Source organism: Aegilops tauschii, chromosome 6 (genome assembly GCF_002575655.3).
Source record: "Aegilops tauschii subsp. strangulata cultivar AL8/78 chromosome 6, Aet v6.0, whole genome shotgun sequence".
NCBI lineage: Eukaryota > Viridiplantae > Streptophyta > Magnoliopsida > Poales > Poaceae > Aegilops > Aegilops tauschii.
This window is the reverse complement of record NC_053040.3, coordinates 103,173,491-103,200,410: the sequence shown is the minus strand read 5'-3', so window position 1 is coordinate 103,200,410 and position 26,920 is coordinate 103,173,491. Positions and strand designations below refer to the sequence as shown.

General features: G+C 46.4%; 1 protein-coding gene across 1 annotated transcript; it reads left to right on the top strand.

Moving 5' to 3' along the window:
• Nucleotides 1–15,939: 15,939 nt before the first annotated feature.
• On the top strand, nucleotides 15,940–17,277 carry LOC109747238 (uncharacterized). Its single transcript, XM_020306324.3, has one exon. It carries the CDS (start codon nucleotides 15,940–15,942, stop codon nucleotides 17,023–17,025), a length of 1,086 nt encoding a protein of 361 aa, XP_020161913.2. The 3' UTR covers nucleotides 17,026–17,277.
• Nucleotides 17,278–26,920: the final 9,643 nt, after the last annotated feature.

Below are 26,920 nucleotides of genomic sequence, written 5' to 3'. Positions count from 1 at the left end.
TCAATTACATTACCATAACCTGGACTAATAAGGGAAACCGAATATGCACAAGACAGTAACACTCACTTGAAGTTGTAAGGAAAGAGTATTATATCTTTGTTTTGATTTAATACCAACGATCGTAGCAAGTTGGCGTCGGCTTCTTTGGCATGTTTTTCAACCGTATATGCATCTATGAGATTTGTGTTAATGAACCCAATATCACCGATTTGTCTTTTCTTCAATTCGGCGATCTTCAATCTGCATAATATAGTGAGGATAATTATAAATACATGCAATGAAAGAGCTAACCTATATAGAGAGACTTAATGACAGAAGTAGTACTACTTACAGACAGTAGCAAGTGATCGTTGATTTATCGAGGGCCTTTTGATTGAAAAACTGGAAGAACTCCTCAAATGGAACATTCAGCAGTTCAATTCCAACGAGGTCATGCTCCGGTTTAACTCTCAGCGTCAAAGTATTCATCCCATTAGACTCTCTGCAAGTTTTCATGTACCAATCATGTAATCTTCGCATCATCTTTGTTAGAGATCTTTCATCTTTGACGAGAGGCTTCCCGTAATGGTATTTGTGTTCGTCCACCTCCATGATTTCATAATGTACATCATCGGGCAGGTAATCTCCAAGATTGCTATAACCGGCCACCATCCTCGGATCATTAGCGACGATGTCTTTAGACACCTTGAGCGGGGGGCAGGATTGGTTCGCTTGTTCGCCGAGCTAGGCAATTTTTTTCCCAGCTCGTCGTTCTTTTAACCTTTGATCACTGACAGTACTTCCCGACCGCTCCGCTTCGACAAATGTCTTTGCAATAATGCGCTCATAGTTGCCTTTCAGCGGAGACTTTGGTGGTTTTGTCAGGGCATCCAGAGTGCGCTTCGCTTTCACCGGATCTACCTTCTCCTCCGGAGGTGGATGTTTCTTTGCTTTCACCCCTTCAAAGAAGTTCTTCACTTCGGCTCGCACGATCTTCGCGTTCTCCTCCTCAGTCCTCTCGTATGGTAACTTCTCTGGAGTCTTCAGAGAAGGACCGAATCTATATTGCCTCACGCCTCTGGCAGTTGTACTGCTAGACGCCGGCAGAGCAGACGGAGCGGCTGCGGCTCTCTTCTTTCCTTGCTTACGAGGCGGAGGAGAAGGACTACGACGCGCCGGAGCAGCCGGAGCGGTGGCGGGTCTCTTCCGCCCTTGCTGACGAGGCGGAGAAGGAGGAGGCTGGCTGCTCTGGCACGCCGGCGCGGGCGGAGTGCCGCCACGCGCCGGAGAAGGAGGCTGATGAGTGCCCTGATCACTCGCCGGAGGAGGAGGCGGAGTGCCGCCACGTGCCGGAGAAGGAGGCTGAGTGCCCTGATCACTCGGCGGAGGAGGAGGCGGCGGCGGAGTGCCCTTACTCGCCGGAGGCGTCCAGTTCGGAAGGTTAATGAGCTCCTTCCGCCATAGGCACGGAGTCTTTAGAGCTAAACCCAGCCGAGTCTCCCCTTCACCGGTAGGGTGGTCAAGCTGGAGGTCCTCAAATCCCTCCGTTATTTCATCCACCATCACCCTAGCATATCCTTCTGGAATCGGCCGGCAGTGGTAGGTTGCGCCGGGTTCAGGAGGTAAAACAGAGCCAACAGCCGCCTTGACTTTGAAGTTCTGCCATTCCGCCATAAGGTGGCAATGTTGAGACTCCATGATAGCATCCACGGGGTAGCTAGCAGGAGCCGTCAAGACATGCTCCGGCTGAAGCAGCTCGGTGGAAGCCACGCTGCTTCTCCGCTGAGATGGCGGGGTAGCTTCGGGGGTAGTTTCAGCATGTCGATTGCCGTCTCGTTCCTCTAGCGCTTGAACCCTTTCGTGCAGCTTCTGAATTTGGGTCTGCTCCATTTTTCCTCCTCTCTTGGCTTTTGTAACCGCCTGCGTCCAAAAAACCAGCCTTCCACGGAACGGAGCCTAGCGTGCCTCGTGTCCGTCCAGGGTGCTCAGGATTCCCGAGGGCCATTGTGAGATCGTCGTTCTCTCTGTCTGGAACGAACTTCCCTTCCTGCGCTGCATCGATATATTGCTGAATCTTCTTGACTGGTATTCTCAAAAGCTCGTTCGTCCAAACGCACCTCCCTGATACAGGGTCCAAGATTCCGCCATCCCCGAAGAACCAAGTCCGGCAACGGTCTGTCCAGTTCATTGTCTGTGGTTCGATCCCTTTTTCAAGCAGATCATTCTCAGCCTTGGCCCACTTAGGTCGGGCTTTGAGGTAGCCACCTGACCCCGTGCGATGGTGAAGCTTCTTCTTCGCAGCATTCTTCTTGTTTGTCGCTGACATCTTCTTACTCTTTTCCGATGTCTTGTGGGCCACAAATGCGGGCCAGTGATCTCTGATCTTCTCATACCGGCCGATGAATTCTGGTGTCTCTTCTTTGTCGACAAACGTTTTCAGCTCATTCTTCCACCTCCTGAATAGGTCTGCCATCTTCTTAAGAGCATGAGACTTGATTAATTGCTCTTTAACTGGCTTCTCCGGATCCTCCTCTGGCGGTAGGGTGAAATTTGCCTTCAACTCAGTCCAAAGATCATCTTTCTGCATATCATTGACATAAGACACCTCAGGGTCTTCCTTCTTAGGCTTATACCATTGGTGGATGCTGATCGGGATCTTGTCCCTAACTAGAACCCCGCACTGAGCAGCAAATGCATCCTTTGTCCGGATGGGTTCAATCGGTTGGCCGTCGCGCGCGATTGCTGTGATCTCAAACCTTTCATCCGAGCGCAACTTTCTCTTCGGGCCTCGTCTCTTTACCGAAGTTGTGCTCGATCCGGAGGGCTAGAAAAAAGAAGAAAGACGAGTGTTAATTAATATGTGTACATACCAAAACAATGAATGCATCAATTAGCTAGTCAGCACAGGCTTAACTAATATATTTACCTGGCCGGACTCTGTTCGCTCACCGGAGCCGTCACCACGGGCTCCTTCTTGCACCATCATTGGGTCACCGGAGCCATCATAATCATGTCTTTACTCCTCCACTCTTCGATCACCGTAGCCTGCTTCTTCACCCTGTTCTTCCAGACCATCATTGTCGTTAAGATACGACAAGATATCACCTCCGGCTAAGATTATGTCCCCCAACACCTCTTCTGCTTGCTCGTCTCGTCCGTGCTCCATTGTTTCTGCAAATATTACAACATGGTAATTATTACACAAACATGACAGCCGGTGGATATATTAGTGCAAACGTAGACCTAGCTTATTCCGGGTTTGGGGTGGCCTCGGCAACGCTTCAAGGGTAGGGGCGCGGCGGGAGGGGGTAGGAGACCGACATCGTTTTTTTCTAGGGTTTGGGTGTCCTCGAGAGTTTTGGTCGAGCGAGAGGGCCGGGGGGTGCTCCCGTGGTATAAGTTATCACGGTCGAGAGGGGGTATAAATAACGACCGTCCATCATGTCGAAGTTATCTGGGAGGGAGTTATATATATCGACAACGACGACATAGATACATGGGAAAATAATGTTATCGGGGAGGGGGTATATCGACCCCCCCCCCCCACATGTTGAAGTTATCGGGAGGGGGTTATATCGACAACGACGACATACGTACATGGGAAAATAATATTATCGGGGAGGGGGTATATCGACCCCCCCTCGTGTTGAAGTTATCGGGAGAGGGGTATATCGATGACGACAGACCCGATAAAACATAAGAAAACGAAGAAGAAATAAAAAGAGGAGAAGAAGAAAAGGAATAGAGGAGAAGGTCGAAGAAAAAAAGAAGAAAAAAAAGAGGAGAAGAAGAACGGAATAGAGGAGAGAAGAAGAAAAAATAGAAATTTTTCTATTTTTTCTTCTTCTCTTCTATTCCTTTCTTCTTCTCCTCTTCTTTTTCTTCTTTTTTCCTCTTCTTATTTATTCCTCCTCTTCTTCTCCTTTCTTCCTCTTCTTATTTTCCTTTTTCCTCTCATTCATAAAAAAATGTTCAAATAGAAAATTTCGAAAAAAAGTAAAGGTTTTGCCTAATGCATTGTTCATATTTCATCATGTCCTATGAACAAAAAAACATCATATTTCATCCACATCCATGCATATATCATATATGAGATCATCTATGAAAAAAACATCATATTCTATAAAAAAAATCATTACATATATATATATGAACAAAAACAATTATGATAACAAGCATATATATCATCATATATAAAAAACAAGCATATATATGAAAAAATGCTAGGCAGGGCGCCGGCCGAACCAAGGTGAGGAGGACCGCGGGGTCGGCGGCGAGGATGGCAACGGGGCAGTGGGCGCGCGCTCGGGGTATGGGGCGACGGCGGTGAAGGGCGGGGCAGGGCGACGGCGACGGGCCGGAGCGGCGCGCGTCGGGGCAGGGGCGCGGCTGACGGCGAGGGCGCGGGCAACTGCGACGGCGATGACTGGCACGGCCGACGGCGACGGCGACAGCGGGGGCGGCGGGCGGCGTCGGGGCGGCGGGCGGCATCGGGGCAGCCTGGCGGCGTCGGGGCGGCGGGCGGCGTCGAGGCAGCCTGGCGGCATCGGCGTCGTCGGGGCGGCAACTGCTAGGTGAGAGTGAAAATTTCCTAAGTGTGAACTTATATAGCAAAGCCTTTAGTCCCGGTTCGTGGCACCAACCGGGACTAAAGGTGGGCATTAGTCCCGGTTGGTGCCACCAACCGGGACCAAAGCCCTCTTTTCAGCAGCCCAAAGGGCGGGAAGCGGCGGCCTTCGGTCCCGGTTGGTGGCACCAACTGGGAGTAAAGGGGGCATTGGTCCCGGTTGGTGGCACGAACCGGGACCAAAGGGTGGCATTGGTCCCGGTTCGTGCCACCAACCGGGACCAATGGCCTTGCACAGCGGCGTGGTGGTGGGAGTTTAGTCCCACCTCGCTAGCTGAGAGAGAGCCGCACCTGTTTATAAGGTGCGGTGCGCCTGAGCTGTCGAGCTCCTCTCTAAAGCAGGCTTACGGGCCTAACCTCTCTGTACATGCACGTGGGCCTACTTGGCCTTCTGCGGGCCTGAATCCTGGCCCATGGATGGGTTTCTAGTCGTATTCAGGCCGTGGTTGCCGAGTAGGTGGCATAATTTTTATTTTTTGCCTGTTTTTTTGTTTTCTTTTTTGCTTTATTTATTTTGTTTTGTTTCTACTTACAACAAAAAACTTATTTATTTTATTTTGTTTTGTTTCTAATTACTTATTTATTTTACTTTATGATAATTCTTTTTGCTATTAAAGTTTCTAACAAAAAAAGTTCTTTATGAAAATTATTTTTGCTTTCAATGATTTTGAACAGAAAATACTTCGATAATTTTAGTTGCATCAATTTTATATAATTTTAGTTTCAATAATACTAGAGGTTGCTTATAATGTTTTGAACAGAAAATACTTTGATAATTTTAGTTTCATAAATTTTATTTATGTTATTAAAGTTTATTTTATTTTGTTTCTACTTATAAATTTTATTAAAGTTTATATTATTTTGTTTCTAATTACTTATTTATTTTATTTGTCATTTTTCATGCACCATTTTTCATGCATTTACTGATTATTTTGAGCTATAAGACCCTAAAATTGAAAAGCATTTCAAATGAACTCTGAAAAGGTTGAAAGTTGGCATGGTATCATCATTTCATCCACATAGCATGTGCAAGAAAGTTGAGAGGGTTACTGCAAAAACTGGATGCACTTCGTGTACAAAACGGACAATGGTTTCATACTCGTCTGTTACAAAGTTGGCATGGTATCATCATAATAGTTGCGAGAGAAAGTCTTCACTTTTTCTTCGCTTGTGTCATTTGCTTATTGCGCCGTAACCATGGATAATCTTCATCGTTTATCAGGATGCTTGGGTCAGCCTTGACTTTGAAGGGAGGAATTTCATGAAACTTTTCATGATCTTCAGACATGTCTGTCTTGCCCTCCACTCCCACAATGTCCCTTTTTCCTGAAAGAACTATGTGGCGCTTTGGCTCATCGTATGATGTATTCGCTTCCTTATCTTTTCTTTTTCTCGGTCTGGTAGACATGTCCTTCACATAGATAACCTGTGCCGCATCATTGGCTAGGACGAACGGTTCGTCAGTGTACCCAAGATTGTTCAGATCCACTGTTGTCATTCCGTACTGTGGGTCTACCTGTACCCCGCCTCCTGACAGATTGACCCATTTGCACTTAAACAAAGGGACCTTAAAATCATGTCCGTAGTCAAGTTCCCACATGTCCATTATGTAACCATAATATGTGTCCTTTCCCCTCTCGGTTGCTGCATCAAAGCGGACACCGCTGTTTTGGTTGGTGCTCTTTTGATCTTGGGCGATCGTGTAAAATGTATTCCCATTTATCTCGTATCCTTTGTAAGTCAATACAGTCGAAGATGGTCCCTTGGACAACGAGTACAACTCATCACAAACAGTGGTGTCACCTCTGAGACGTGTTTCCAACCAACTGCTGAAAGTCCTGATGTGTTCACATGTAATCCAGTCGTCACACTGCTCCGGGTGTTTGGAGCGCAGACTGTTCTTGTGTTCATCGACATACGGGGTCACCAAGGTAGAGTTCTGTAGAACTGTGTAGTGTGCTTGAGACCAAGAATATCCGTCCCTGCATATTATTGAGTCCCCTCCAAGCGTGCCTTTTCCAATCAGTCTCCCCTCATACTGCGATTTAGGGAGACCTATCTTCTTAAGGCCAGGAATGAAGTCAACACAAAACCCAATGACATCCTCTGTTTGATGGCCCATGGAGATGCATCCTCCTGGCCTAGCGCGGTTATGGACATATTTCTTTAGGACTCCCATGAACCTCTCAAAGGGGAACATATTGTGTAGAAATACGGGCCCCAGAATGACAATCTCGTCGACTAGATGAACTAGGACGTGCGTCATGATATTGAAGAAGGATGGTGGGAACACCAGCTCGAAACTGACAAGACATTGCGCCACATCACTCCTTAGCCTTGGTATGATTTCTGGATCGATCACCTTCTGAGAGATTGCATTGAGGAATGCACATAGCTTCACAATGGCTAATCGGACGTTTTCCGGTAGAAGCCCCCTCAATGCAACCGGAAGCAGTTGCGTCATAATCACGTGCAGTCATGAGACTTTAGGTTCTGGAACTTTTTCTCTGGCATATTTATTATTCCCTTTATATTCGACGAGAAGCCAGCAGGCATTCAAAGAAGATTTCTTTCTCTTCTTTCGTAAGAGCGTAGCTGGCAAGACCTTCATACTGCTTCGGAGGCATGCCGTCTTTTTCGTGCAAACGTTGCAGGTCCTCCCGTGCCTCAGGTGTATCTTTTGTCTTCCCATACACGCCCAAGAAGCCTAGCAGGTTCACGCAAAGGTTCTTCGTCACGTGCATCACGTCGATTGAAGAGCGGACCTCTAGCTCTTTCCAGTAGGGTAGGTCCCAAAATATAGATTTCTTCTTCCACATGGGTGCGTGTCCCTCAGTGTCATTCGGAACAGCTAGTCCGTCGGGACCCTTTCCAAAGATTACGTGTAAATCATTGACCATAGCAAGTACGTGATCACCGGTACGCATGGCGGGCTTCTTCCGGTGATCTGCCTCGCCTTTGAAATGCTTGCCTTTCTTTCGACATTGATGGTTGGTCGGAAGAAATCGACGATGGCCCAGGTACACATTCTTCCTGCATTTATCCAGGTATATACTTTCAGTGTCATCTAAACAGTGCGTGCATGCGTGGTATCCCTTGTTTGTCTGTCCTGAAAGGTTACTGAGAGCGGGCCAATCGTTGATGGTTACAAACAGCAACGCGTGCAGGTTAAATTCCTCCTGTTTGTGCTCATCCCACGTACGTACACCGTTTCCATTCCACAGCTGTAAAAGTTCTTCAACTAATGGCCTTAGGTACACATCAATGTCGTTGCCGGGTTGCTTAGGGCATTGGATGAGAACTGGCATCATAATGAACTTCCGCTTCATGCACATCCAAGGAGGAAGGTTATACATACATAGAGTCACGGGCCAGGTGCTATGATTGCTGCTCTGCTCCCCGAAAGGATTAATGCCATCCGCGCTTAAACCAAACCATACGTTCCTTGGGTCAGCTGCAAACTCAGCCCAGTACTTTCTCTCGATTTTTCTCCACTGCGACCCGTCAGCGGGTGCTCTCAACTTCCCGTCTTTCTTACGGTCCTCACTGTGCCATCGCATCAACTTGGCATGCTCTTCGTTTCTGAACAGACGTTTCAACCGTGGTATTATAGGAGCATACCACATCACCTTCGCAGGAACCCTCTTCCTGGGGGGCTCGCCGTCAACATCACCAGGGTCATCTCGTCTGATCTTATACCGCAATGCACCGCATACCGGGCATGCATTCAGATCCTTGTACGCACCGCGGTAGAGGATGCAGTCATTAGGGCATGCATGTATCTTCTGCACCTCCAATCCTAGAGGGCATACGACCTTCTTTGCTGCGTATGTACTGTCGGGCAATTCGTTATCCCTTGGAAGCTTCTTCTTCAATATTTTCAATAGCTTCTCAAATCCTTTGTCAGGCACAGCATTCTCTGCCTTCCACTGCAGCAATTCCAGTACGGTACCGAGCTTTGTGTTGCCATCTTCGCAATTGGGGTACAACCCTTTTTTGTGATCCTCTAACATGCGATCGAACTTCAGCTTCTCCTTTTGACTTTCGCATTGCGTCCTTGCATCGACAATGACCCGGCGGAGATCATCATCATAAGGCACTAGTTCCTCTTGATCTTCAGCAGCTTCCCCCCTTGCAGCATCATTGGGCACATCGTCTGGTTCCTCTTGATCTTCAGCAGCTTCCCCCGTTGCAGCATCACCGTATTCAGGGGGCACATAGTTGTCATCGTCCTCTTCTTCTTCGCCGTCTTCCATCATAACCCCTATTTCTCCGTGCCTCCTCCAAACATTATAGTGTGGCATGGAACCCTTGTAAAGCAGGTGGGTGTGAAGGATTTTCCGGTCAGAGTAAGACTTCGTATTCCCACATATAGGGCATGGACAACACATAAAACCATTCTGCTTGTTTTCCTCAGCCACTTCGAGAAAATCATGCACGCCCTTAATGTACTCGGAGGTGTGTCTGTCACCGTACATCCATTGCCGGTTCATCTGCGTGCATTATATATAATTAAGTGTGTCAAAAACCATTACAGAACATCATGAATAGATAATTAAGTGACCAAATTAATAGAAGTTCATCATCACATTAAAACCAAAGTACATACATAGTTCTCATCTAACAACATATATATAGCTCTCCAGAGCATCTAATTAATTAAACCATACATTGAAACTATGTAAAACATTTCAATGCGAAAACAAATGCGATCATAATCGCAACCAAGGTAACAATTGATCCAACGGCATAATGATACCAAGCCTCGGTATGAATGGCATATTTTCTAATCTTTCTAATCTTCAAGCGCATTGCATCCATCTTGATCTTGTGATCATCGACGACATCCGCAACATGCAACTCCAATATCATCTTCTCCTCCTCAATTTTTTTTATTTTTTCCTTCAAGTAATTGTTTTCTTCTTCAACTAAATGTAACCTCTCGACAATAGGGTCGGTTAGAATTTCTGGTTCAACCACCTCCTAGATAAATAAAATCTATGTCACGTTGGTCGGCATATTTGTCATAAACAATAAAAGAACCAAATAGTTATAAAAAGATAATATATATACCACATCTGAATCATAGACAGGACGAGGGCCGACAGGGGCGGATACCAAAACCATCGCACTATGTAATAAGAAGGAATAATAAAAGTAACAAAATTAGACAAGTATCTATCTAAAGTAAGAATTTTTTTTTTCTTTCGGAAAGAAGATAAGAACAAGAGGCTCACCACGGTGGTGCTGGCGACGAGATCGGCGCGGGCGATCGACGGCGGTGAAGACGGGGACGGGACGTGACGGACCGCTAAACCTAGACAAATCTCGGGGAAAATGGAGCTCGGAGGTCGAGTTTCGAGAGGACAAAGATTAACTAGTGTGGCTCAGACATTTCATCGAACACCTCATGTGCATAGGAGGTGAGGTAGAGCACCCAAATGCCCTCCCCTCGCCGGCCAGAAAAAATAGAGCATTGTGGAGTGCTCTGCTGTGGCGATGGGGTATATATAGGGAACTCATTGGTCCCGGTTCGTGGCACCAACCGGGACTAAAGGCCTTTGGTCCCGGTTGGTGCCACGAACCGGGACCAATGCCCCCCATTAGTCCCGGTTGGTGGCACCAACCGGGACCAAAGGCCTTGTGCTGCCCCGCGTCAAAAGTTTAGTCCCACCTCGCTAGTTGAGAGAGCTCGAGAGTGGTTTATAAGTGCTGCTGCGCCCACCCTCTCGAGCTCCTCTCAACTGCAGGCTTTCGGGCCTAACCGTTCTCTTTGCCTGTGGGGCCTTCTGCGGGCCTGAATCCTGGCCCATGGATGGGTTTCTAGTCGTATTCAGGCCGTGGTGGCCCAGTAGGTGGCATAATTTTTTTCTCTGTTTTTTGTTTTCTCTTTTGCTTTATTTATTTTGCTTTGTTTCTACTTACAACAAAAACTTATTTATTTTATTTCTAATTACTTATGTATTTTACTTTAATTATTTTATTTTTATTTATTTACTGCTGCTATTTTTATTTATTTTACTGCTGCTATTTTTATTTAATTTATTAAGGTTTATTTATTTTAGTTACTATAGTTTATTTTATTTTATTTTATTAAGGTTTATTTATTTTATTTACTATAAAAAAAGAACATAGATGCGCCTATAGAGAAAATTCAACCTAAATTCATAATAAATTTCTATGAAATTCAAAGAAATTTACTGTGAATTTAGGTCAAATTCCCTGTATAAGGGCATATATTTTCACTTTGAGAGGAGCTCAACAAGGCAGAGAGGGACGGGCTTATAAACTGGTGTGAGCGCCCTTCGGTTGGCGAGGTGGGACTAAACACTGACCGCAACTAGGACCAGCCCTTTAGTCCCGGTTTATGGTATGAACCGGGACTAAAGGGTGAGCCTCTGGTCCCGGTTCAAGCCACCAACCGGGACCAATGGTGGTGGGCCAGGAGCGAGGCCCATTGGTCCCGGTTTGTCCCACCAACCGGGACCAAAGGGGCCGGACGAACCGGGACCAATGCCCCCACGAGGCCCGGCAGGCCCCTGGCCGCACGAACCGGGACCAATGCTCACATTAGTCCCGGTTCGTGACTGAACCGGGACTAATGTGAATATTGCCCTGTGACCAAAGCCCAGTTTTCTACTAGTGGTAGTTGATTACTATATGGTTTATTTGGTGGAAGATTATATGTTCAGATCCATTATGCATATTATAATACCCCTCTGATCATGAGCATGTTTGTTGTTTGTGAGTAGTTACCTTTGTTCTTGAGGTCACAGGATAAATCATGTTGCAAGTAATCATGTGAACTTGATATGTGTTCGATATTTCGATAGTATGTATGTTGTGATTCCCTTTGTGGTTTCATGTGAACGTCGACTACATGACACTTCACCATATTTGGGCCTAAGGGAATGCATTGTGGAGTAGTAACTAGATGGTGGGTTGAGAGAGTGACAGAAACTTAAACCCAAGTTTATGCACTATTCCGTAAGGGACCGTTTGGATCCTAAAGTTTAATGCTCTGGTTAGAATTTATTCTTAAAACTTTTCTCGTAGTTGCGGATGCTTGCGGGAGGGTTAATCATAAGTAGGAGGTTTGTTCAAGTAAGAACAGCACCTAAGCGCCGGTCCACCCACATATCAAATTATCAAAGTAGCGAACACAAATCGAACCGACATGATGAAAGTGACTAGATGAAATTCCCGTGTACCCTCAAGAACGCTTTGCTTATCATAAGAGACCGTTTTGGCCTGTCCTTTGCCTCAAAAGGATTGGGCTACCTTGCTGCATACTTGTCACTATTATCGTTACTTGTTCGTTACAAATTATCTTGCTATCAAATTACTTGGTACTTACAATTTCAGCACTTGCAGACATTACCTCGCTGAAAACTACTTGTCATTTCATTCCGCTCCTCGTTGGGTTCGACTCTCTTACTTATCGAAAAGAGCTACAATTGACCCCCTATACTTGTGGGTCATCAGCGGTTACCACCACCTCTTGCCCCATAGGATTAGATTGCTGCCGCTTTGCACCGTCACCGAGCTCCAGTTTTTTTGGGTTACCCCCTGCCCGGAGAACTTTCTCATTCTTGGCACGACTGGTGACCTCCTCCTCCTTCCCCGACCTACCTGTGCCACCTCCGCTGGAATCACTCTTCCTCCAAGATAACCTCTCGCTCCCACTCCCTGACCGCCCTCCTGACCGGTTGTATCCATAGTTACGTGGCCCGCTCGAGCTTCTGCCTCCAGACCTCCAGGCTCTCTCCTCCGCCCATCCTCTACGTTGACCCATATCGTCCCGCAGCCATCGCCCGAACTATGACCGTTCTCCCTTCTTCACCTTTGTAGCACCGTCCTTTTCCCCGTGGCCAATAATCCCACACGTGTAGCAGAAGTCTGACAAAAAATCGTATTCAAATCTGCACCAATCTCTGTCCTCCTCCTCTTCCCCACTCTCCATCGCAACCTTCTCTTCGTCATGTTTCTCCACCCCTCCTCCTCTCCGTCTAGGGTAAACCCCCTCATAATTAGTTTATCAATCTGCATCCTGATCTTGATCCGCAGAAACCTGCCCATGGCAACTCCATCCACCCCCGTATCCGCCTCCACAAACTCACCAATGATGTTACCAATGTCCTTTGCGGATTCGTCATTCATCATGCCAAGGGGGAGGTTATAAACCCTAACCCAAATTGGGATGTTGTTATGGGCGTAATCCTCTGGCCTCTTGCTCGGCACGTAGTCCTCCACCACCACGAGTTTTTTGTCAAACATCCATGATCCATCTTCAATCGCCTTGCGCTTGCCCGACTCCTAGTGAAACGTGAAGACGAACTGATTCACACCAATCTCCTTGCAATCAATCCCCTTGATCGGACACCAAACCTTGCCCAGGGAGAGGCAGATCGCATCTGGAGGCGCCAATCTCTCAGACATGACCTTGCCCACCGCCTGCATCATCGACTCCTTCCCTCTCTCCCTGGATGACAGCCGAACCTTGACGCCCTTCTTCTCTTCCTCTGAAAGTTTCAAGCCCTTCAGGAACCCTGCCACTCCTTCCACCACCATGACTCCGCTTCCCTTTCCTCCCCCACCTCCTCCTAGGAACAGGTGTTTTACGACCACACGCCCTAGGGAAACGCGTAGAAGGCTTTGGTGGATGGGTTGAGAATCAGGGGAAGAACAATCGCGAGGACGAGGACGCCAGATGAGACTAGGCGGCGCCGGATCGAAAAACCCTAGGCACTGATCACGATCGCCCTGGGGATCGCCTCCGGAATCACCGGACAAGACGCCAACCTAGTCTATTTTTTTTGGAACAACTAAAACTCAGTCGACTGGTTTCTTACGAAGTCTTAGTCGACCCCTCCATTATTTTTTTAAGAAAACATTTCACGCCAGCGCGCCGGCCGAAACGTTCGATCGGTCGCGTCGCTCGCGTTCGATCCACATGGATCCAGCGTCTGTCACGCGTCCTTCTCCTAGATTTTTTTCCTTTTGCCTTACTTTCTCCCTCAACGTGCTCTAACTTTGAGTCGATGCCCTTTGGCAGGCGTCACCAAAGTCGGCCCCAACCCCAAATGGGGTTTCCATCCAAACCCGAGACCTTCCTTGCCCACATGCCCCGTGCCCCTGTCGCTCGCTTTGATCATCGCTCTCGTGCGGCCTTCGATCCAAAAGTTTCGTCCGACCATCCATTGCCCACGGGTAAGGAAAATGGACACTCTGAGTCTTCAATAGAATTCATCCATTTTCCTACATTGAGTTTGCTGGGATGCATCTCGTGTTTTATACAACGCCATCGTCACCTGTTGTATATGCTTTAGCGGTATTTTATTACCCGATTCACCACGGATGAGTTATTTTCTAGATTCGTTAAAGGTTATACTATACAATGTCCATAATAAAGGAGTTTTTGGGTCAAATTCTCACTATATAATTTCCCTTTTTGGCTCATTTTACTATGCTATGTTCAAGAACCTTTTTCGTAGTTGTATATACCAAATTACCGGTTATTATGGACATTGTTTGGTATAAACTAGAGTAACCCATCCATGGTGAATCGGTTAATAGAATATCGCTCCAAAAACCATTTACTACATGTGATGATTACGCTGTAGAAAACATGTGATGCATACGAGAAACCTCAACGCAGGGATGAATTCTTCTGAAGACTCGGGTGAGTACTTTGCTTACCCACATGAATTGGATGGCCACCCAATGTTTTTGGATCGAAGGTGCCATTGGAGGTATGATCAAAGAGGGAAATGGGGGCATGGTACACGTGGGGGAGGAATGTGTTGGCTTGGATGGAAACCCCGTCTCGGGTCGGGGCCGACCTCAGCGACGCCTGCCAATGAGCACCGGCTCGAAGGTAGAGCATGTTGAGGGAGAAGATATAGCAGGTGCCTTTGGGGAAGATCTAGATCTCACCTTGGGGATCTGTGGAGCATGGACGGAGTGCCATATATAGGAGGGTTTAAGGGTAGGAGGATGTGAGGGGTCGGAGGAAAACGACGGTAGGGTTTGAAGGGAAAAAACAAAGATCGAATAATCAAGGAAACTTCCAAACAACTGAAGCGGGCAATTTGGTTGGACGGCTCGTACAGTGTAGATATGGCAAACTGGTGTAGATATGGCCTCTTTTCATGAAAGGAAACCCATTGGTTTAGATCTTAGGTTGGGTGTTTTCCTATTGAATAGGGAACCCGCCGGTTTAGATGTTCGGTGTTTTTTTGGCGAGAGATCTTAGGTTGGGCGTATTTTATGAGAGAGAGAGAGAGAGAGAGAGAGAGAGAGAGAGAGAGAGAGAGAGAGAGAGACTATTTAATGAATGATTTGATACTCCTCTGTGTTCAACTGACCGAGATGCTTGTATAGCGGCTTCGACTTGTAACCTATCTTCTCGAACTATTTGATATAAATCCATGAGAGAGTTTGCGAATTTTACTTCCTGACCAATGAAAGAAATTTATAGTGATATCACCTTCATATCTAAATCAGACTTTAAAATATGTTAATTTCCTAAACACACAATATTACAAATGCGTAGGTGTGAGAGGCACATAAAATACGGCTCCTAAAATTCCTCCAAGCCATGTGATTCTGGACATGAGCACTTGAGGCCATGCATGAACTTTTCCACAACTTACTCGGTTTCCTCTCTAACAATAGACCCCAAGACGGTTTTAACTGTTGCATTCGCCCTCTTCCTAGCGCACGCTCCTCCGTTGTCATCTCCTCCAATCCTTCACCGTGCAATTTTTAGGCCACTTGGGGCCTTCATACGGGGCCCTTTGTCTCCTCCCTACCTCTTAGCGCGGCGCCACATTTATAGCTAAAAATCCATCGCGTCGCCCTCTCCGCCTCTCCGCCTCCTCTAAGAAATGAAGTCGTATAGTCTTCAGGTAAATTTACTTACACTTTATGATGTTCCGAGTAACAATGTCCTCCTTGGACATGTTGTCGGTTATTTGGCCCGGTTGAAACACATAATCGAGTTTCCATGTGTTGAAAAATAATAATTCATACTCTGCAGTATCAGTTCTTTTGATTAGACATGTTTCAAATCCAATTTAAGTTCTGATGGAATTTAATTACAAACAACTCCAAAATACACGCTCAAAAATACAAGTAACATTTACATCCTGGACCCCTGGTCCTTACTTAGTTCCCAATCTTCCTAGAATTGGTTTTCCTATTATATATACCATAATTTTCGGAGCTCCGTTGGATGTAATTATTGGACGCCTTGTTCGTAGCTAGGGTTGTTCTCGATTTGACCTAACACCGCCACGTCTTACGGTTGTCCTTTGCGGATCTATATGCCAATGCAGCGTAGGGCCTCACCGGCGGCAGGCGGCGCGCCAGCGCTCCAGCGGAGCGCGAGCGCGAGGATGGCGCCCTCCCCGTCGCCACTCAGCGTCTCCTCCTCCTCCTCCCAGTACCAGTCGGCGCGCGCCTCGACGTCCACGGCCAACGCGCCGGCGTTCACACGCCACAAGGCGCCGTCCATCAACTGCATGGCGGCCACGTCCACCGACACGCCGCCGGCCACCCCCAGGGGCACCAAGAAGCAGCAGCCCAAGTCGGCGTCGTACTCGTCGATGTTCTCCCCGAGGAAGCTCATGCAGCGGGCCTCCCGCGCCTTCCGCGGCGGCAGGTCGTCCCGGCGCAAGAAGAACCTGGCGGCGGCGGCGGACGTCGGCGAAGTGGACAGCCCCGGGTCGGTCGCCAGCAAGGGGTCCGACGCTGAGAGCAGCGTCTTTTCCATGGACGATCAGATCATCGACGACGTCGTCGACGCCGGAGCCGCCTCCAAGCAGGAGGAGATCGTGCCGGAGAAGATCATACACGAGGCGAACCCGCCGTCGCCCGTGATCCATCAGCTGGCGCCCGTGGCAGAGGAACAGGACGAGGGGCACAATAACTCGCCGAAGAAGGAGGACGCCGCCGTCGCTGAGAAGGAGAAGGAGGACGCCGCTGCCGCTGAAAAGGAGATGGAGGACGTCGTCGCTGAGAAGGAGAAGGAGGACGCCGCCGCTGAGATGGAGATGGAGAAGGAGAAGCCCGAGAAGGAGGCTCCTCCTGCTCCGGAGGACACCGTCGCCGAAGTGGACAAGATCGCGGTGGCCAAGAAGCTGCAGCGCGAGGATGACATCAAGGCGGAGGTGGTGAGGAGGTTCCAGGGCTGCCGGGTGAGGACGTCGACGGGGAAGCGGTCGTTCGATGCTGAGACGCCGCGGCGGCGGGAGTCGGCACGCAGCAACGAGGCGGTCGAGGAGGCGCGGATCAAGCTGCTGGAGCTGCGGCAGGTGAACAAGGTGAAGGCGCTCGTCGGCGCCTTCGAGACCGTCATGGACGACAACCAAAGCCCCGCCACCGCCCGCAAGCCGCGGCTCAACCTCCACGCCTGAACTACGAGTACATTCCACCAGCATGAAGCTCGATCGCGTGCGCCTCCTCCTTTATCCCGGCTACTCTTTAATCACCCATCAACCCAATTTGTCGTCGTCGCACACTTATCTATAATTACGGTATCGCTTATATTTTGCAAGGAGGAAGATGATGGAGGGGTTATCATGATGTAATAATAATAATGATCATGGAGGAAGATGGTGTATTTCACTTTATATACTATCATCTACACGATCAATCGATTTCTCCTACTAGCTTTGCGTTTCACCTTTTCTTTTGGGAATTTTGTGTGTTTTACTCCCGCATATGCTAATGATGGACAAATTCAAGAAAAAAAAACAACCAATTAGCTAAAGAATATGCCTTATAAAAAAACTAAAGAAGCACAATTCCGACTCTTCTAATTTTCTGAAGGCATAGATTGAATGAAAAATCAGTTGAAAAACATGTACTCCCTGGGCTTGAAACTCTGAGTAACGATTTCAGGCAATCGATTTGGCATGTGGCATCAATTTTGACTCGGTCTTCTCTCGGTTTTTATTTTTAAGGGATGAACATGACTTTATTCATCAAATACCACAGTTTGTGGGATACATAAGGGATCATCGGGTTGAATAAGCCACATGCAATGCCCCTGAACTAAATTTAGGGAAAACTTTGCTAAGCTATGAGAATCATTGTTAGAACGACGACCTTCATGTAGCATCGATTTTGGGGAGCTCCCGTTTGGAGAGCTCCTGTTCGGCGCCTTAAGCGCCCGAACAGGTAGCTGGCGCCCGCACGCCCCACCGCATGGGCCGACCCAGCAAGCTGCAAAAAAGCAATTCGTGCAGGAAAGGAAAAAGCGAGAGAATCGAGGTTCGAACTGCGACAACCAATGTGAATGCCTACAAGCGTTACTGCTGGGACACGCTCAGTTACTTGATTACTAGTGGAACAAAATCTCTTTTGGCCACTCATTCAGTACAAACCTTCAAACATATATACAAGTATTATATATCCACTATACTAATTTGAATAAAGAAAACATAAATTTGAAAAAGCATTCATAAAAACCGTGAATTGAAAGAAATCAAATATTTTCAAAAAGGTTTGTACCAATGGGAAAAAATTCGCAAAAAGGAAAATTTTCATGAATTTTAAAAAAGTTCATCGAATTTGACAAAAGTTCATCAAATTTGAAAAAAAGCTCATTGAATCTGATTAAAGTTCATCCAATTTGAAAAAAGTTCATCAAAATTTTTAAAAGGTTCATCAAATTGGAAAAAAAGTTCATCGAATCTGAAAAAAAGTTCATCAATTTGAAAAAAAGTTCATCGATTTGAAAAAGTTCATCGGATTTTGAAAAAAGTTCATCGAATCTGAAAAAAGTTCATCGAAATTTAAAAAAGTTCATCGGATCTGAAAAAAGTTCACAAAATTATAAAAAGGTTCATTATTTTTGAAAAAATGTTCATTGATTTTGAAAAAAGTTCATAAATTCTGAAAAAAGTTCACAAAAAATTGAAGAAAGTTCATCAATTTTGAAAAAAAGTTCACAGAAAACTGAAAAAAGTTCACTAATTTTGAAAAAAAGTTCATCAATTTTGAAAAGGTTCACGAATTTAAGAAAAGAAGAAATAAAAATGAAAAAGGAAAGGAACGAAAGTAGAAATAAAATAAAAGCGAGAAGTTATCAAACAAGGTCGTTGTGGGCGCGTGGTTAGTCGACTTACTTGAGTATAAGAGGTCCCTGGTTCGAGTCACCACGCCCGTGTTTTTGCAGAAATTGCAGTTTTAACACACACAAAAAAAAATCTAAAATGGGATGGCCCAGGTCGGAGTTGGGGGTGTGCGCCGGTTTGCGATTAACACAGTAACGGGCGCAGCGGGCGCCAAATAGGAAACAGCTCCCGTTTGGCGCCTTAAGCATAGCTGGCTCCCACGCGCCCCACCACATGGGCCGGCCCAGGAGACCTGCAGAAAAGAAAAAGCAAACCGCGAAGAAAAGAGTGTAAGATTAATCGAGAGAAGTGGGATTCCGAACACAAAAGTAAATGCCCACAAGCGTTAACCAATAGGACATGCTCAGTTTGTTGATTACTAATGGAAACATATCTCATTTGACCATTCATTAAGTACAAAAATTAAACATATACTAGTATTATATACTCATCATAATTATATTTGAAAAAAGAAAACATAAATTTGAAAAGCATTCACAAAAAACACGAATTGAAAGAAATAAAAAAATCAAAAAGGTTTGTACCAATTGAAAAAAATCGCAAAAATGGGAAAAGTTCATCAATTTTTTTGAAAAATCAAAATTTCGAAACACTTTATTGAATTTAAAAAATTCATCAAATTTGAAAAAAAAAATCATCGATTCTGAAATAAGTTCATCAATAATGAAGAAAAACTCATTGATTTTGAAAAAAGTTCACCAACTTTGGGGAAAAAATCATGAATTAGAAAAGTACTTCATTGATTTTTTAAAAAAGTTCATCAACATTGGAAAATTTTCATCAAATTTGAAAAAACATTCATCGATTTTGAAAAAATGTTCATCGACTTCGAAAAAATGTTCGTCGATTTCTAAAAAACATTCATCGATCTTGAAGAAATGTTCATTGATTTTTTTTTCAAAAAATCACGAATTTGAACAAAAAGTTCACGCATTTAGAAAAAATAAAAATATTGAGAAAAAGCTGAACAAAACAGTTCTGAGAAAAAAGAAAAAAAAAGGAAAAATAAAAAGAATAAAGTTCCGTAAACTACAGAGGATAAATGGGAAAGACAATGTGGGTCTGCGCAATCAATCGAGATGGCCTAGCGGTTACTACACTTTGCTCTGAATTAAAATGTCTATAGTTCGAACCCCTGCGATCGCCGAAATCACTAATTGAAGAGTACTCATTGCAAAGATCACTCCAATTCCCCTGGTTGCGACAAGTGGTGCACATACAGCGCGCCACTTGTCTCAACCTGTGAGTTTTCCCTTTTTTCGTAGATCCGTTGATTCAAAACGTTTTAGCTCTCAAACCGTGCGTCCAAATCTCGAACCGCTTTCACCGTTGGATTCCTCGGGTCGAGATCTTCAAAACTAAATCCCATATTGATAGGTTTTGACGAACTTTTTTTAAGAAAAAAACCGGACGAAAAAACCGAACCGGGAGCACGGGTTTTTTCCCTTTCCGAAAGAGGCACGCCCGTGCCTCTCACGAAATCACAACCGTGCCTCTCGCGGAAGGAAAAAAAAGAGATAACAAGTTTTTTTTATTTTCGAGGAGGCACGGCCGTGACTCTCGTGAAAGCACAACCGTGCCTCTTGCAGAAGCAAAACCATGACTCTCGTGAAAGAAAAAAAGAGAGCAGAAAACACGTTTTTCCCTTTCCGAGAGGCACAGCCGTGACTCTCGCGAAAGCACAACCGTGCCTCTCGCGGAAGCAAAACCGTGACTCTCACGAAAGGAAAAAAAAAACAGAAAACGCGTTTTTTTCCTTTCCGAGAGGCACGGCCGTGGCTCTCACGAAAGCACACCCGTGCCTCTCGCGGAAGCAAAACCGTGACTCTCGCGAAAGAATAAAAAAACAGAAAATGCGTTTTTTTCCTTTTCCGAGAGGCACGGCCATGACTCTTGTGAAAGCAAAACCGTACCTCTCGCGGAAGCAAAACCGTGACTCTCGCGAAAGGAAAAAAAGAAAAAATCGTTTTTTCGCGCAATTTTTTTTGATTGAAAAGCTAAGGAAGACCGGTGAAAACCAAAATATCGAAAAAACCAAAAAAACCATTTAAAAAGCCGAAAACGCGTGCGAAGAAAAAACAAAATCCGAAGGAAGCGCCCAGAGCACGACACGTGACGAATGGCTGAGGGCGCGCCAAGTGATGCTGATCGTTACGAGGCTCCCGAAGGAGCGCTCGTTAACTAGTTGCTCTCTGCTATTGCACCTTTTTTTGAATTTTAACATGAAAGAAAGAAATAGTTAAACAGGTCGGCCCAGTCGCGGGAGGGGGCGTTTGCTGCAGGCGCGCGTTAGCAATATAGCAGGCAACTGCAGTGTCAAATAGGAAATGCCTCGATTTTGATTCGGTCTTCCCAAGGTTGGTGTTCCATTCTTCCATCTGTTAATTGGGCTTGTTGATCTAGTCGTTTTATGGGCCTTTTTAATCAGCATTGGGAGGCACGGGCCTGGGCTATTAGTGAGTGGGATGGGATGACTCATTTGGTCGATGTTTTTCATGGTCAAAGGCAGAGTGGCGACTGGGAGCGACCGCTGATGTTTGAGCTTTCTCCGCACTGTTGTGGTGTCTTTGGGCTGCAGTATGAAACGTGCATGACCTCGAGACACAAGCACCGGCCGAGGAAGAGACATGTCCTGAGAGCGCTGCTGGGTCGCCATCGCCACACATCAAATTAAGACTCCCACCGTTGAGCAACCACACTGCCTCCAGCAACTGCAAACTCCGGCCGCCACCTGCGAGGAGAATGGTCACCAAGTGAAACTTTTTTTGCGGGGTAAATGGAAGTTTTATTGCACAGAAATAGGGTTACAGTCAAGTAGCAAAAGATCCTCAATACATGGAGGTCCACGATGTAGCCATACAGCAGTACTACACTTAGTTCGATTATAACCAGCCAAACGATCTTCTACCTTATTTTGTTCACGACTAATTTTTTGGGGAATAAACTCCCTGTCAAGCATCAAGAATTTAATCTCAGCAAGTAAATGACCAATTGGTGAGCGATCCAAACAATCACCCATGAGAGATGCCAGTGCTGTCGATGAATCAGACAGCCCAATGATTGAGCCCTCCGAGTGTTGCTTTGCCAATGCCATGCCTTGCATCAACGCATGAATCTCAGCCTCCAGAGCATCATTACAGTTGAATAAAACCCGGTATGCTACAAAGATAACACTCCCATCCTGTCTCCTTAGGATCATACCTGCGGCCGCCGAACCATCGCCGGCTGAAAAAGCTCCATCCACCAAAAGAGCCACCTGATCCACGAGAGGTGGTGGCCATGGAGGGGAAGGAGTTGACACCTTGATCACCTGTGAGGGAATCAAATCTTCGCAAGACATTTTCCCTTTAATAATTTCATTAGTAGTGTCTACCCTTGATAGCCGCAACGAAGTGAAGTAATGATACGTCTTCAACCTATCTATAATTTTTGATTGCCCCATGCTATTATATATTCTGTTTTGGATGTTTAATGGGCTTTATTATACACTTTTATATTATTTTTGGGACTAACCTACTAACCCAAGGCCCAGTGCAAATTGCTGTTTTTTTGCCTATTTCAGTGTTTTGCAGAAAAGGAATACCAAACGGAGTCCAAACGGAATGAAACCTTCGGGAGAGTTATTTTTGGAACAAACGTGATCTAGAGGACTTGGAGTGGACGTCAAGAAACGAACGAGGAGGCCACGAGGCAGGGAGGAGCGCCTGCCCCCCGGGCGTGCCCCCACCCTCGTGGGCCCCTCGTGGCTCCACCGACCTACTTCTTCCTCCTATATATACCTACGTACCCCGAAACCATCCAGGAGCACCACGAAACCCTATTTCCACCGCTGCAACCTTCTGTACCCGTGAGATCCCATCTTGGCGCCTTTTCCGGCGCTCCACCGGAGGGGGAATCGATCACGGAGGGCTTCAACGTACATCAACACCATAGCCTCTCCGATGATGTGTGAGTAGTTTACCATAGACCTTCGGGTCCATAGTTATTAGCTAGATGGCTTCTTCTCTCTCTTTGGATCCCAATACAAAGTTCTTCTCGATCTTCTTGGAGATCTATTCGATGTAACTCCTTTTGTGGTGTGTTTGTCGAGATCCGATGAATTGTGGGTTTATGATCAAGATTATCTATGAACAATATTTGAATCTTCTCCGAATTATTTTATGTATGATTGGTTATCTTTGCAAGTCTCTTCGAATTATCAGTTTGGTTTGGCCTACTAGATCGATCTTTCTTGCAATGGGAGAAGTGCTTAGCTTTGGGTTCAATCTTGCGTTGCTCGATCCCAGTGACAGCAGGGGAAACGACACGTATTGTATTGTTGCCATCGATGATAAAAAGATGGGGTTTATATCATATTGTTTGAGTTTATCCCTCTACATCATGTCATCTTGCCTAATGCGTTACTCTGTTCTTATGAACTTAATACTCTAGATGCATGCTGGATAGCGGTCGATGTGTGGAGTAATAGTAGTAGATGCAGGCAGGAGTTGGTCTACTTGTTGCGGACGTGATGCCTATATACATGATCATGCCTAGATATTCTCATAATTATGCACTTTTCTATCAATTGCCCGACAGTAATTTGTTCACCCACCGTAATACTTATGCTATCTTGAGTGAAGCCACTAGTGATACCTATGGCCCCCGGGTCTAATTTCCATCATATTAATCTTCCGTCAACTAGCTATTTCTGTCGCTGTTTATTTTGCAATCTTTACTTTTAATCTTTATCATAAAAATACCAAAAATATTATCTTTGTTGGGAATCGTAGCATAATTTAAAATTTTCCTACGCTCACCAAGATGCATCTATGGAGTCTACTAGCAACGAGGGGAAAGGAGTGGATCTACATACCCTTGTAGATCGCGAGCGGAAGCGTTCCAATGAACGTGGATGACGGAGTCGTACTCGCCGTGATCCAAATCACCGATGACCGAGTGCCGAACGGACGGCACCTCCGCGTTCAACACACGTACGGTGCAGCGACGTCTCCTCCTTTCTTGATCCAGCAAGGGGGGAGGAGAGGTTGATGGAGATCCAACAGCACGACGGCGTGGTGGTGGATGTAGCGGCTCTCTCGCAGGGCTTCGTCGAGCTTCTGCGCGAGAGAGAGAGAGGTGTTGCAGGGGAGGAGGGAGGCGCCAAAGGCTGTAGTATGCTGCCCTCCCTCCCCCCCCCTTTATATAGGCCCCCAAGGGGGGGTGCGCAGCCCTTGGAGATGGGATCTCCAAGGGGGGGGCGGCGGCCAAGGGGGAAGGGGTTGCCTTGCCCCCCAAGGCAAGGGGAAACTCCCCCCCCTAGGGTTCCCAACCCTAGGCGCATGGGGGGGAGGCCCAAAGTGGCGCCCCAGCCCATTAGGGGCTGGTTCCCCTCCACTTTCAGCCCACGTGGCCCTCCGGGACAGGTGGCCCCACCCGATGGACCCCCGGGACCCTTCCGGTGGTCCCGGTACAATACCGATAACCCCCGAAACTTTCCCGGTGGCCAAAACTGGACTTCCTATATATAATTCTTCACCTCCGGACCATTCCGGAACCTCTCGTGACGTCCGGGATCTCATCCGGGACTCCGAACAACTTTCAGGTTTCCGCATACATATATCTCTACAACCCTAGCGTCACCGGACCTTAAGTGTGTAGACCCTACGGGTTCGGGAGACATGCAGACATGACCGAGACGCCTCTCCGGTCAATAACCAACAGCGGGATCTGGATACCCATGTTGGCTCCCACACGTTCCACGATGATATCATCGGGTGAACCACGGTGTCGAGGATTTAATCAATCCGTATGCAATTCCCTTTGTCAATCGGTATGTTACTTGCCCGAGATTCGATCGTCGGTATCCCAATACCTTGTTCAATCTCGTTACCGGCAAGTCTCTTTACTCGTACCGCAATGCATGATCCCGTGACTAACGCCTTAGTCATATTGAGCTCATTATGATGATGCATTACCGAGTGGGCCCAGAGATACCTCTCCGTTTACACGGAGTGACAAATCCCAGTCTCGATCCGTGCCAACCCAACAGACACTTTCGGAGATACCCGTAATGCACCTTTATAGTCACCCAGTTACGTTGTGACGTTTGGCACACCCAAAGCACTCCTACGGTATCCGGGAGTTGCACGATCTCATGGTCTAAGGAAAAGATACTTGACATTGGAAAAGCTCTAGCAAACGAAACTACACGATCTTTTATGCTATGCTTAAGTTGGGTCTTGTCCATCACATCATTCTCCTAATGATGTGATCCCGTTATCAATGACATCCTATGTCCATAGTCAGGAAACCATGACTATCTGTTGATCAACGAGCTAGTCAACTAGAGGCTTACTAGGGACAGGTTGTGGTCTATGTATTCACACATGTATTACGATTTCCGGACAATACAATTATAGCATGAATAAAAGACTATTATCATGAACACAGAAATATAATAATAACCATTTATTATTGCCTCTAGGGCATATTTCCAACAGTCTCCCACTTGCACTAGAGTCAATAATCTAGTTACATTGTGATGAATCGAACACCCATTGCGTCCTGGTGTTGATCATGTTTTGCCCTAGGGAGAGGTTTAGTCAACGGATCTGCTACATTCAGGTCCGTGTGTACTTTACAAATATCTATGTCTCCATTTTGAGCACTTTCACGAATGGAGTTGAAGCGACGCTTGATATGCCTGGTCTTCCTGTGAAACCTGGGCTCCTTCGCAAGGGCAATAGCTCCAGTGTTGTCACATAAGAGAGTCATTGGGCCCGACGCATTGGGAATCACCCCTAGGTCGGTAATGAACTCCTTCATCCAGACTGCTTCCTGTGCTGCCTCCGAGGCTGCCATGTATTCCGCTTCACATGTAGATCCCGCCACGACGCTTTGCTTGCAACTGCACCAGCTTACTGCTCCTCTATTCAAAATATACACGTATCCGGTCTGTGACTTCGAGTCATCCGGATCTGTGTCGAAGCTAGCGTCGACGTAACCCTTTACGACGAGCTCTTCGTCACCTCCATAGACGAGAAACATATCCTTAGTCCTCTTCAGGTACTTCAGGATATTCTTGACCGCTGTCCAGTGTTCCTTGCCGGGATTACTTTGGTACCTTCCTACCAAACTTACGGCAAGGTTTACATCAGGTCTGGTACACAGCATGGCATACATAATAGACCCTATGGCCGAGGCATAGGGGATGACACTCATCTCTTCTATATCTTCTGCCGTGGTCGGGCATTGAGCCGTGCTCAATTGCACACCTTGCAATACAGGCAAGAACCCCTTCTTGGACTGATCCATACTGAACTTCTTCAATATCTTGTCAAGGTATGTACTCTGTGAAAGACCAATGAGGCGTCTTGATCTATCTCTATAGATCTTGATGCCTAATATATAAGCAGCTTCTCCAAGGTCCTTCATTGAAAAACATTTATTCAAATAGGCCTTTATACTTTCCAAGAATTCTATATCATTTCCCATCAATAATATGTCATCCACATATAATATGAGAAATGCTACAGAGCTCCCACTCACTTTCTTGTAAACACAGGCTTCTCCATAAGTCTGTGTAAACCCAAACGCTTTGATCATCTCATCAAAGCGAATGTTCCAACTCCGAGATGCTTGCACCAGCCCATAGATTGAGCGCTGGAGCTTGCATACTTTGTTAGCATTCTTAGGATCGACAAAACCTTCCGGCTGCATCATATACAACTCTTCCTTAAGGAAGCCGTTAAGGAATGCCGTTTTGACGTCCATCTGCCATATCTCATAATCATAGTATGCGGCAATTGCTAACATGATTCGGACGGACTTCAGCTTCGCTACGGGTGAGAAAGTCTCATCGTAGTCAACCCCTTGAACTTGTCGATAACCCTTAGCGACAAGTCGAGCTTTGTAGATGGTCACATTACCATCTGCGTCCGTCTTCTTCTTAAAGATCCATTTGTTTTCTATGGCTCGCCGCTCATCGGGCAAGTCAGTCAAAGTCCATACTTTGTTTTCATACATGGATTCTATCTCGGATTTCATGGCTTCTAGCCATTTGTCGGAATCCGGGCCCGCCATCGCTTCTTCATAGTTCGAAGGTTCACCGTTGTCTAACAACATGATTTCCAGGACAGGGTTGCCGTACCACTCTGGTGCGGAACGTGTCCTTGTGGACCTACGAAGT

Bases quoted from the DNA above. Each gene is read 5' to 3' on its own strand.
- LOC109747238 (XM_020306324.3), top strand. From the start codon at position 15,940: ATGCAGCGTAGGGCCTCACCGGCGGCAGGCGGCGCGCCAGCGCTCCAG.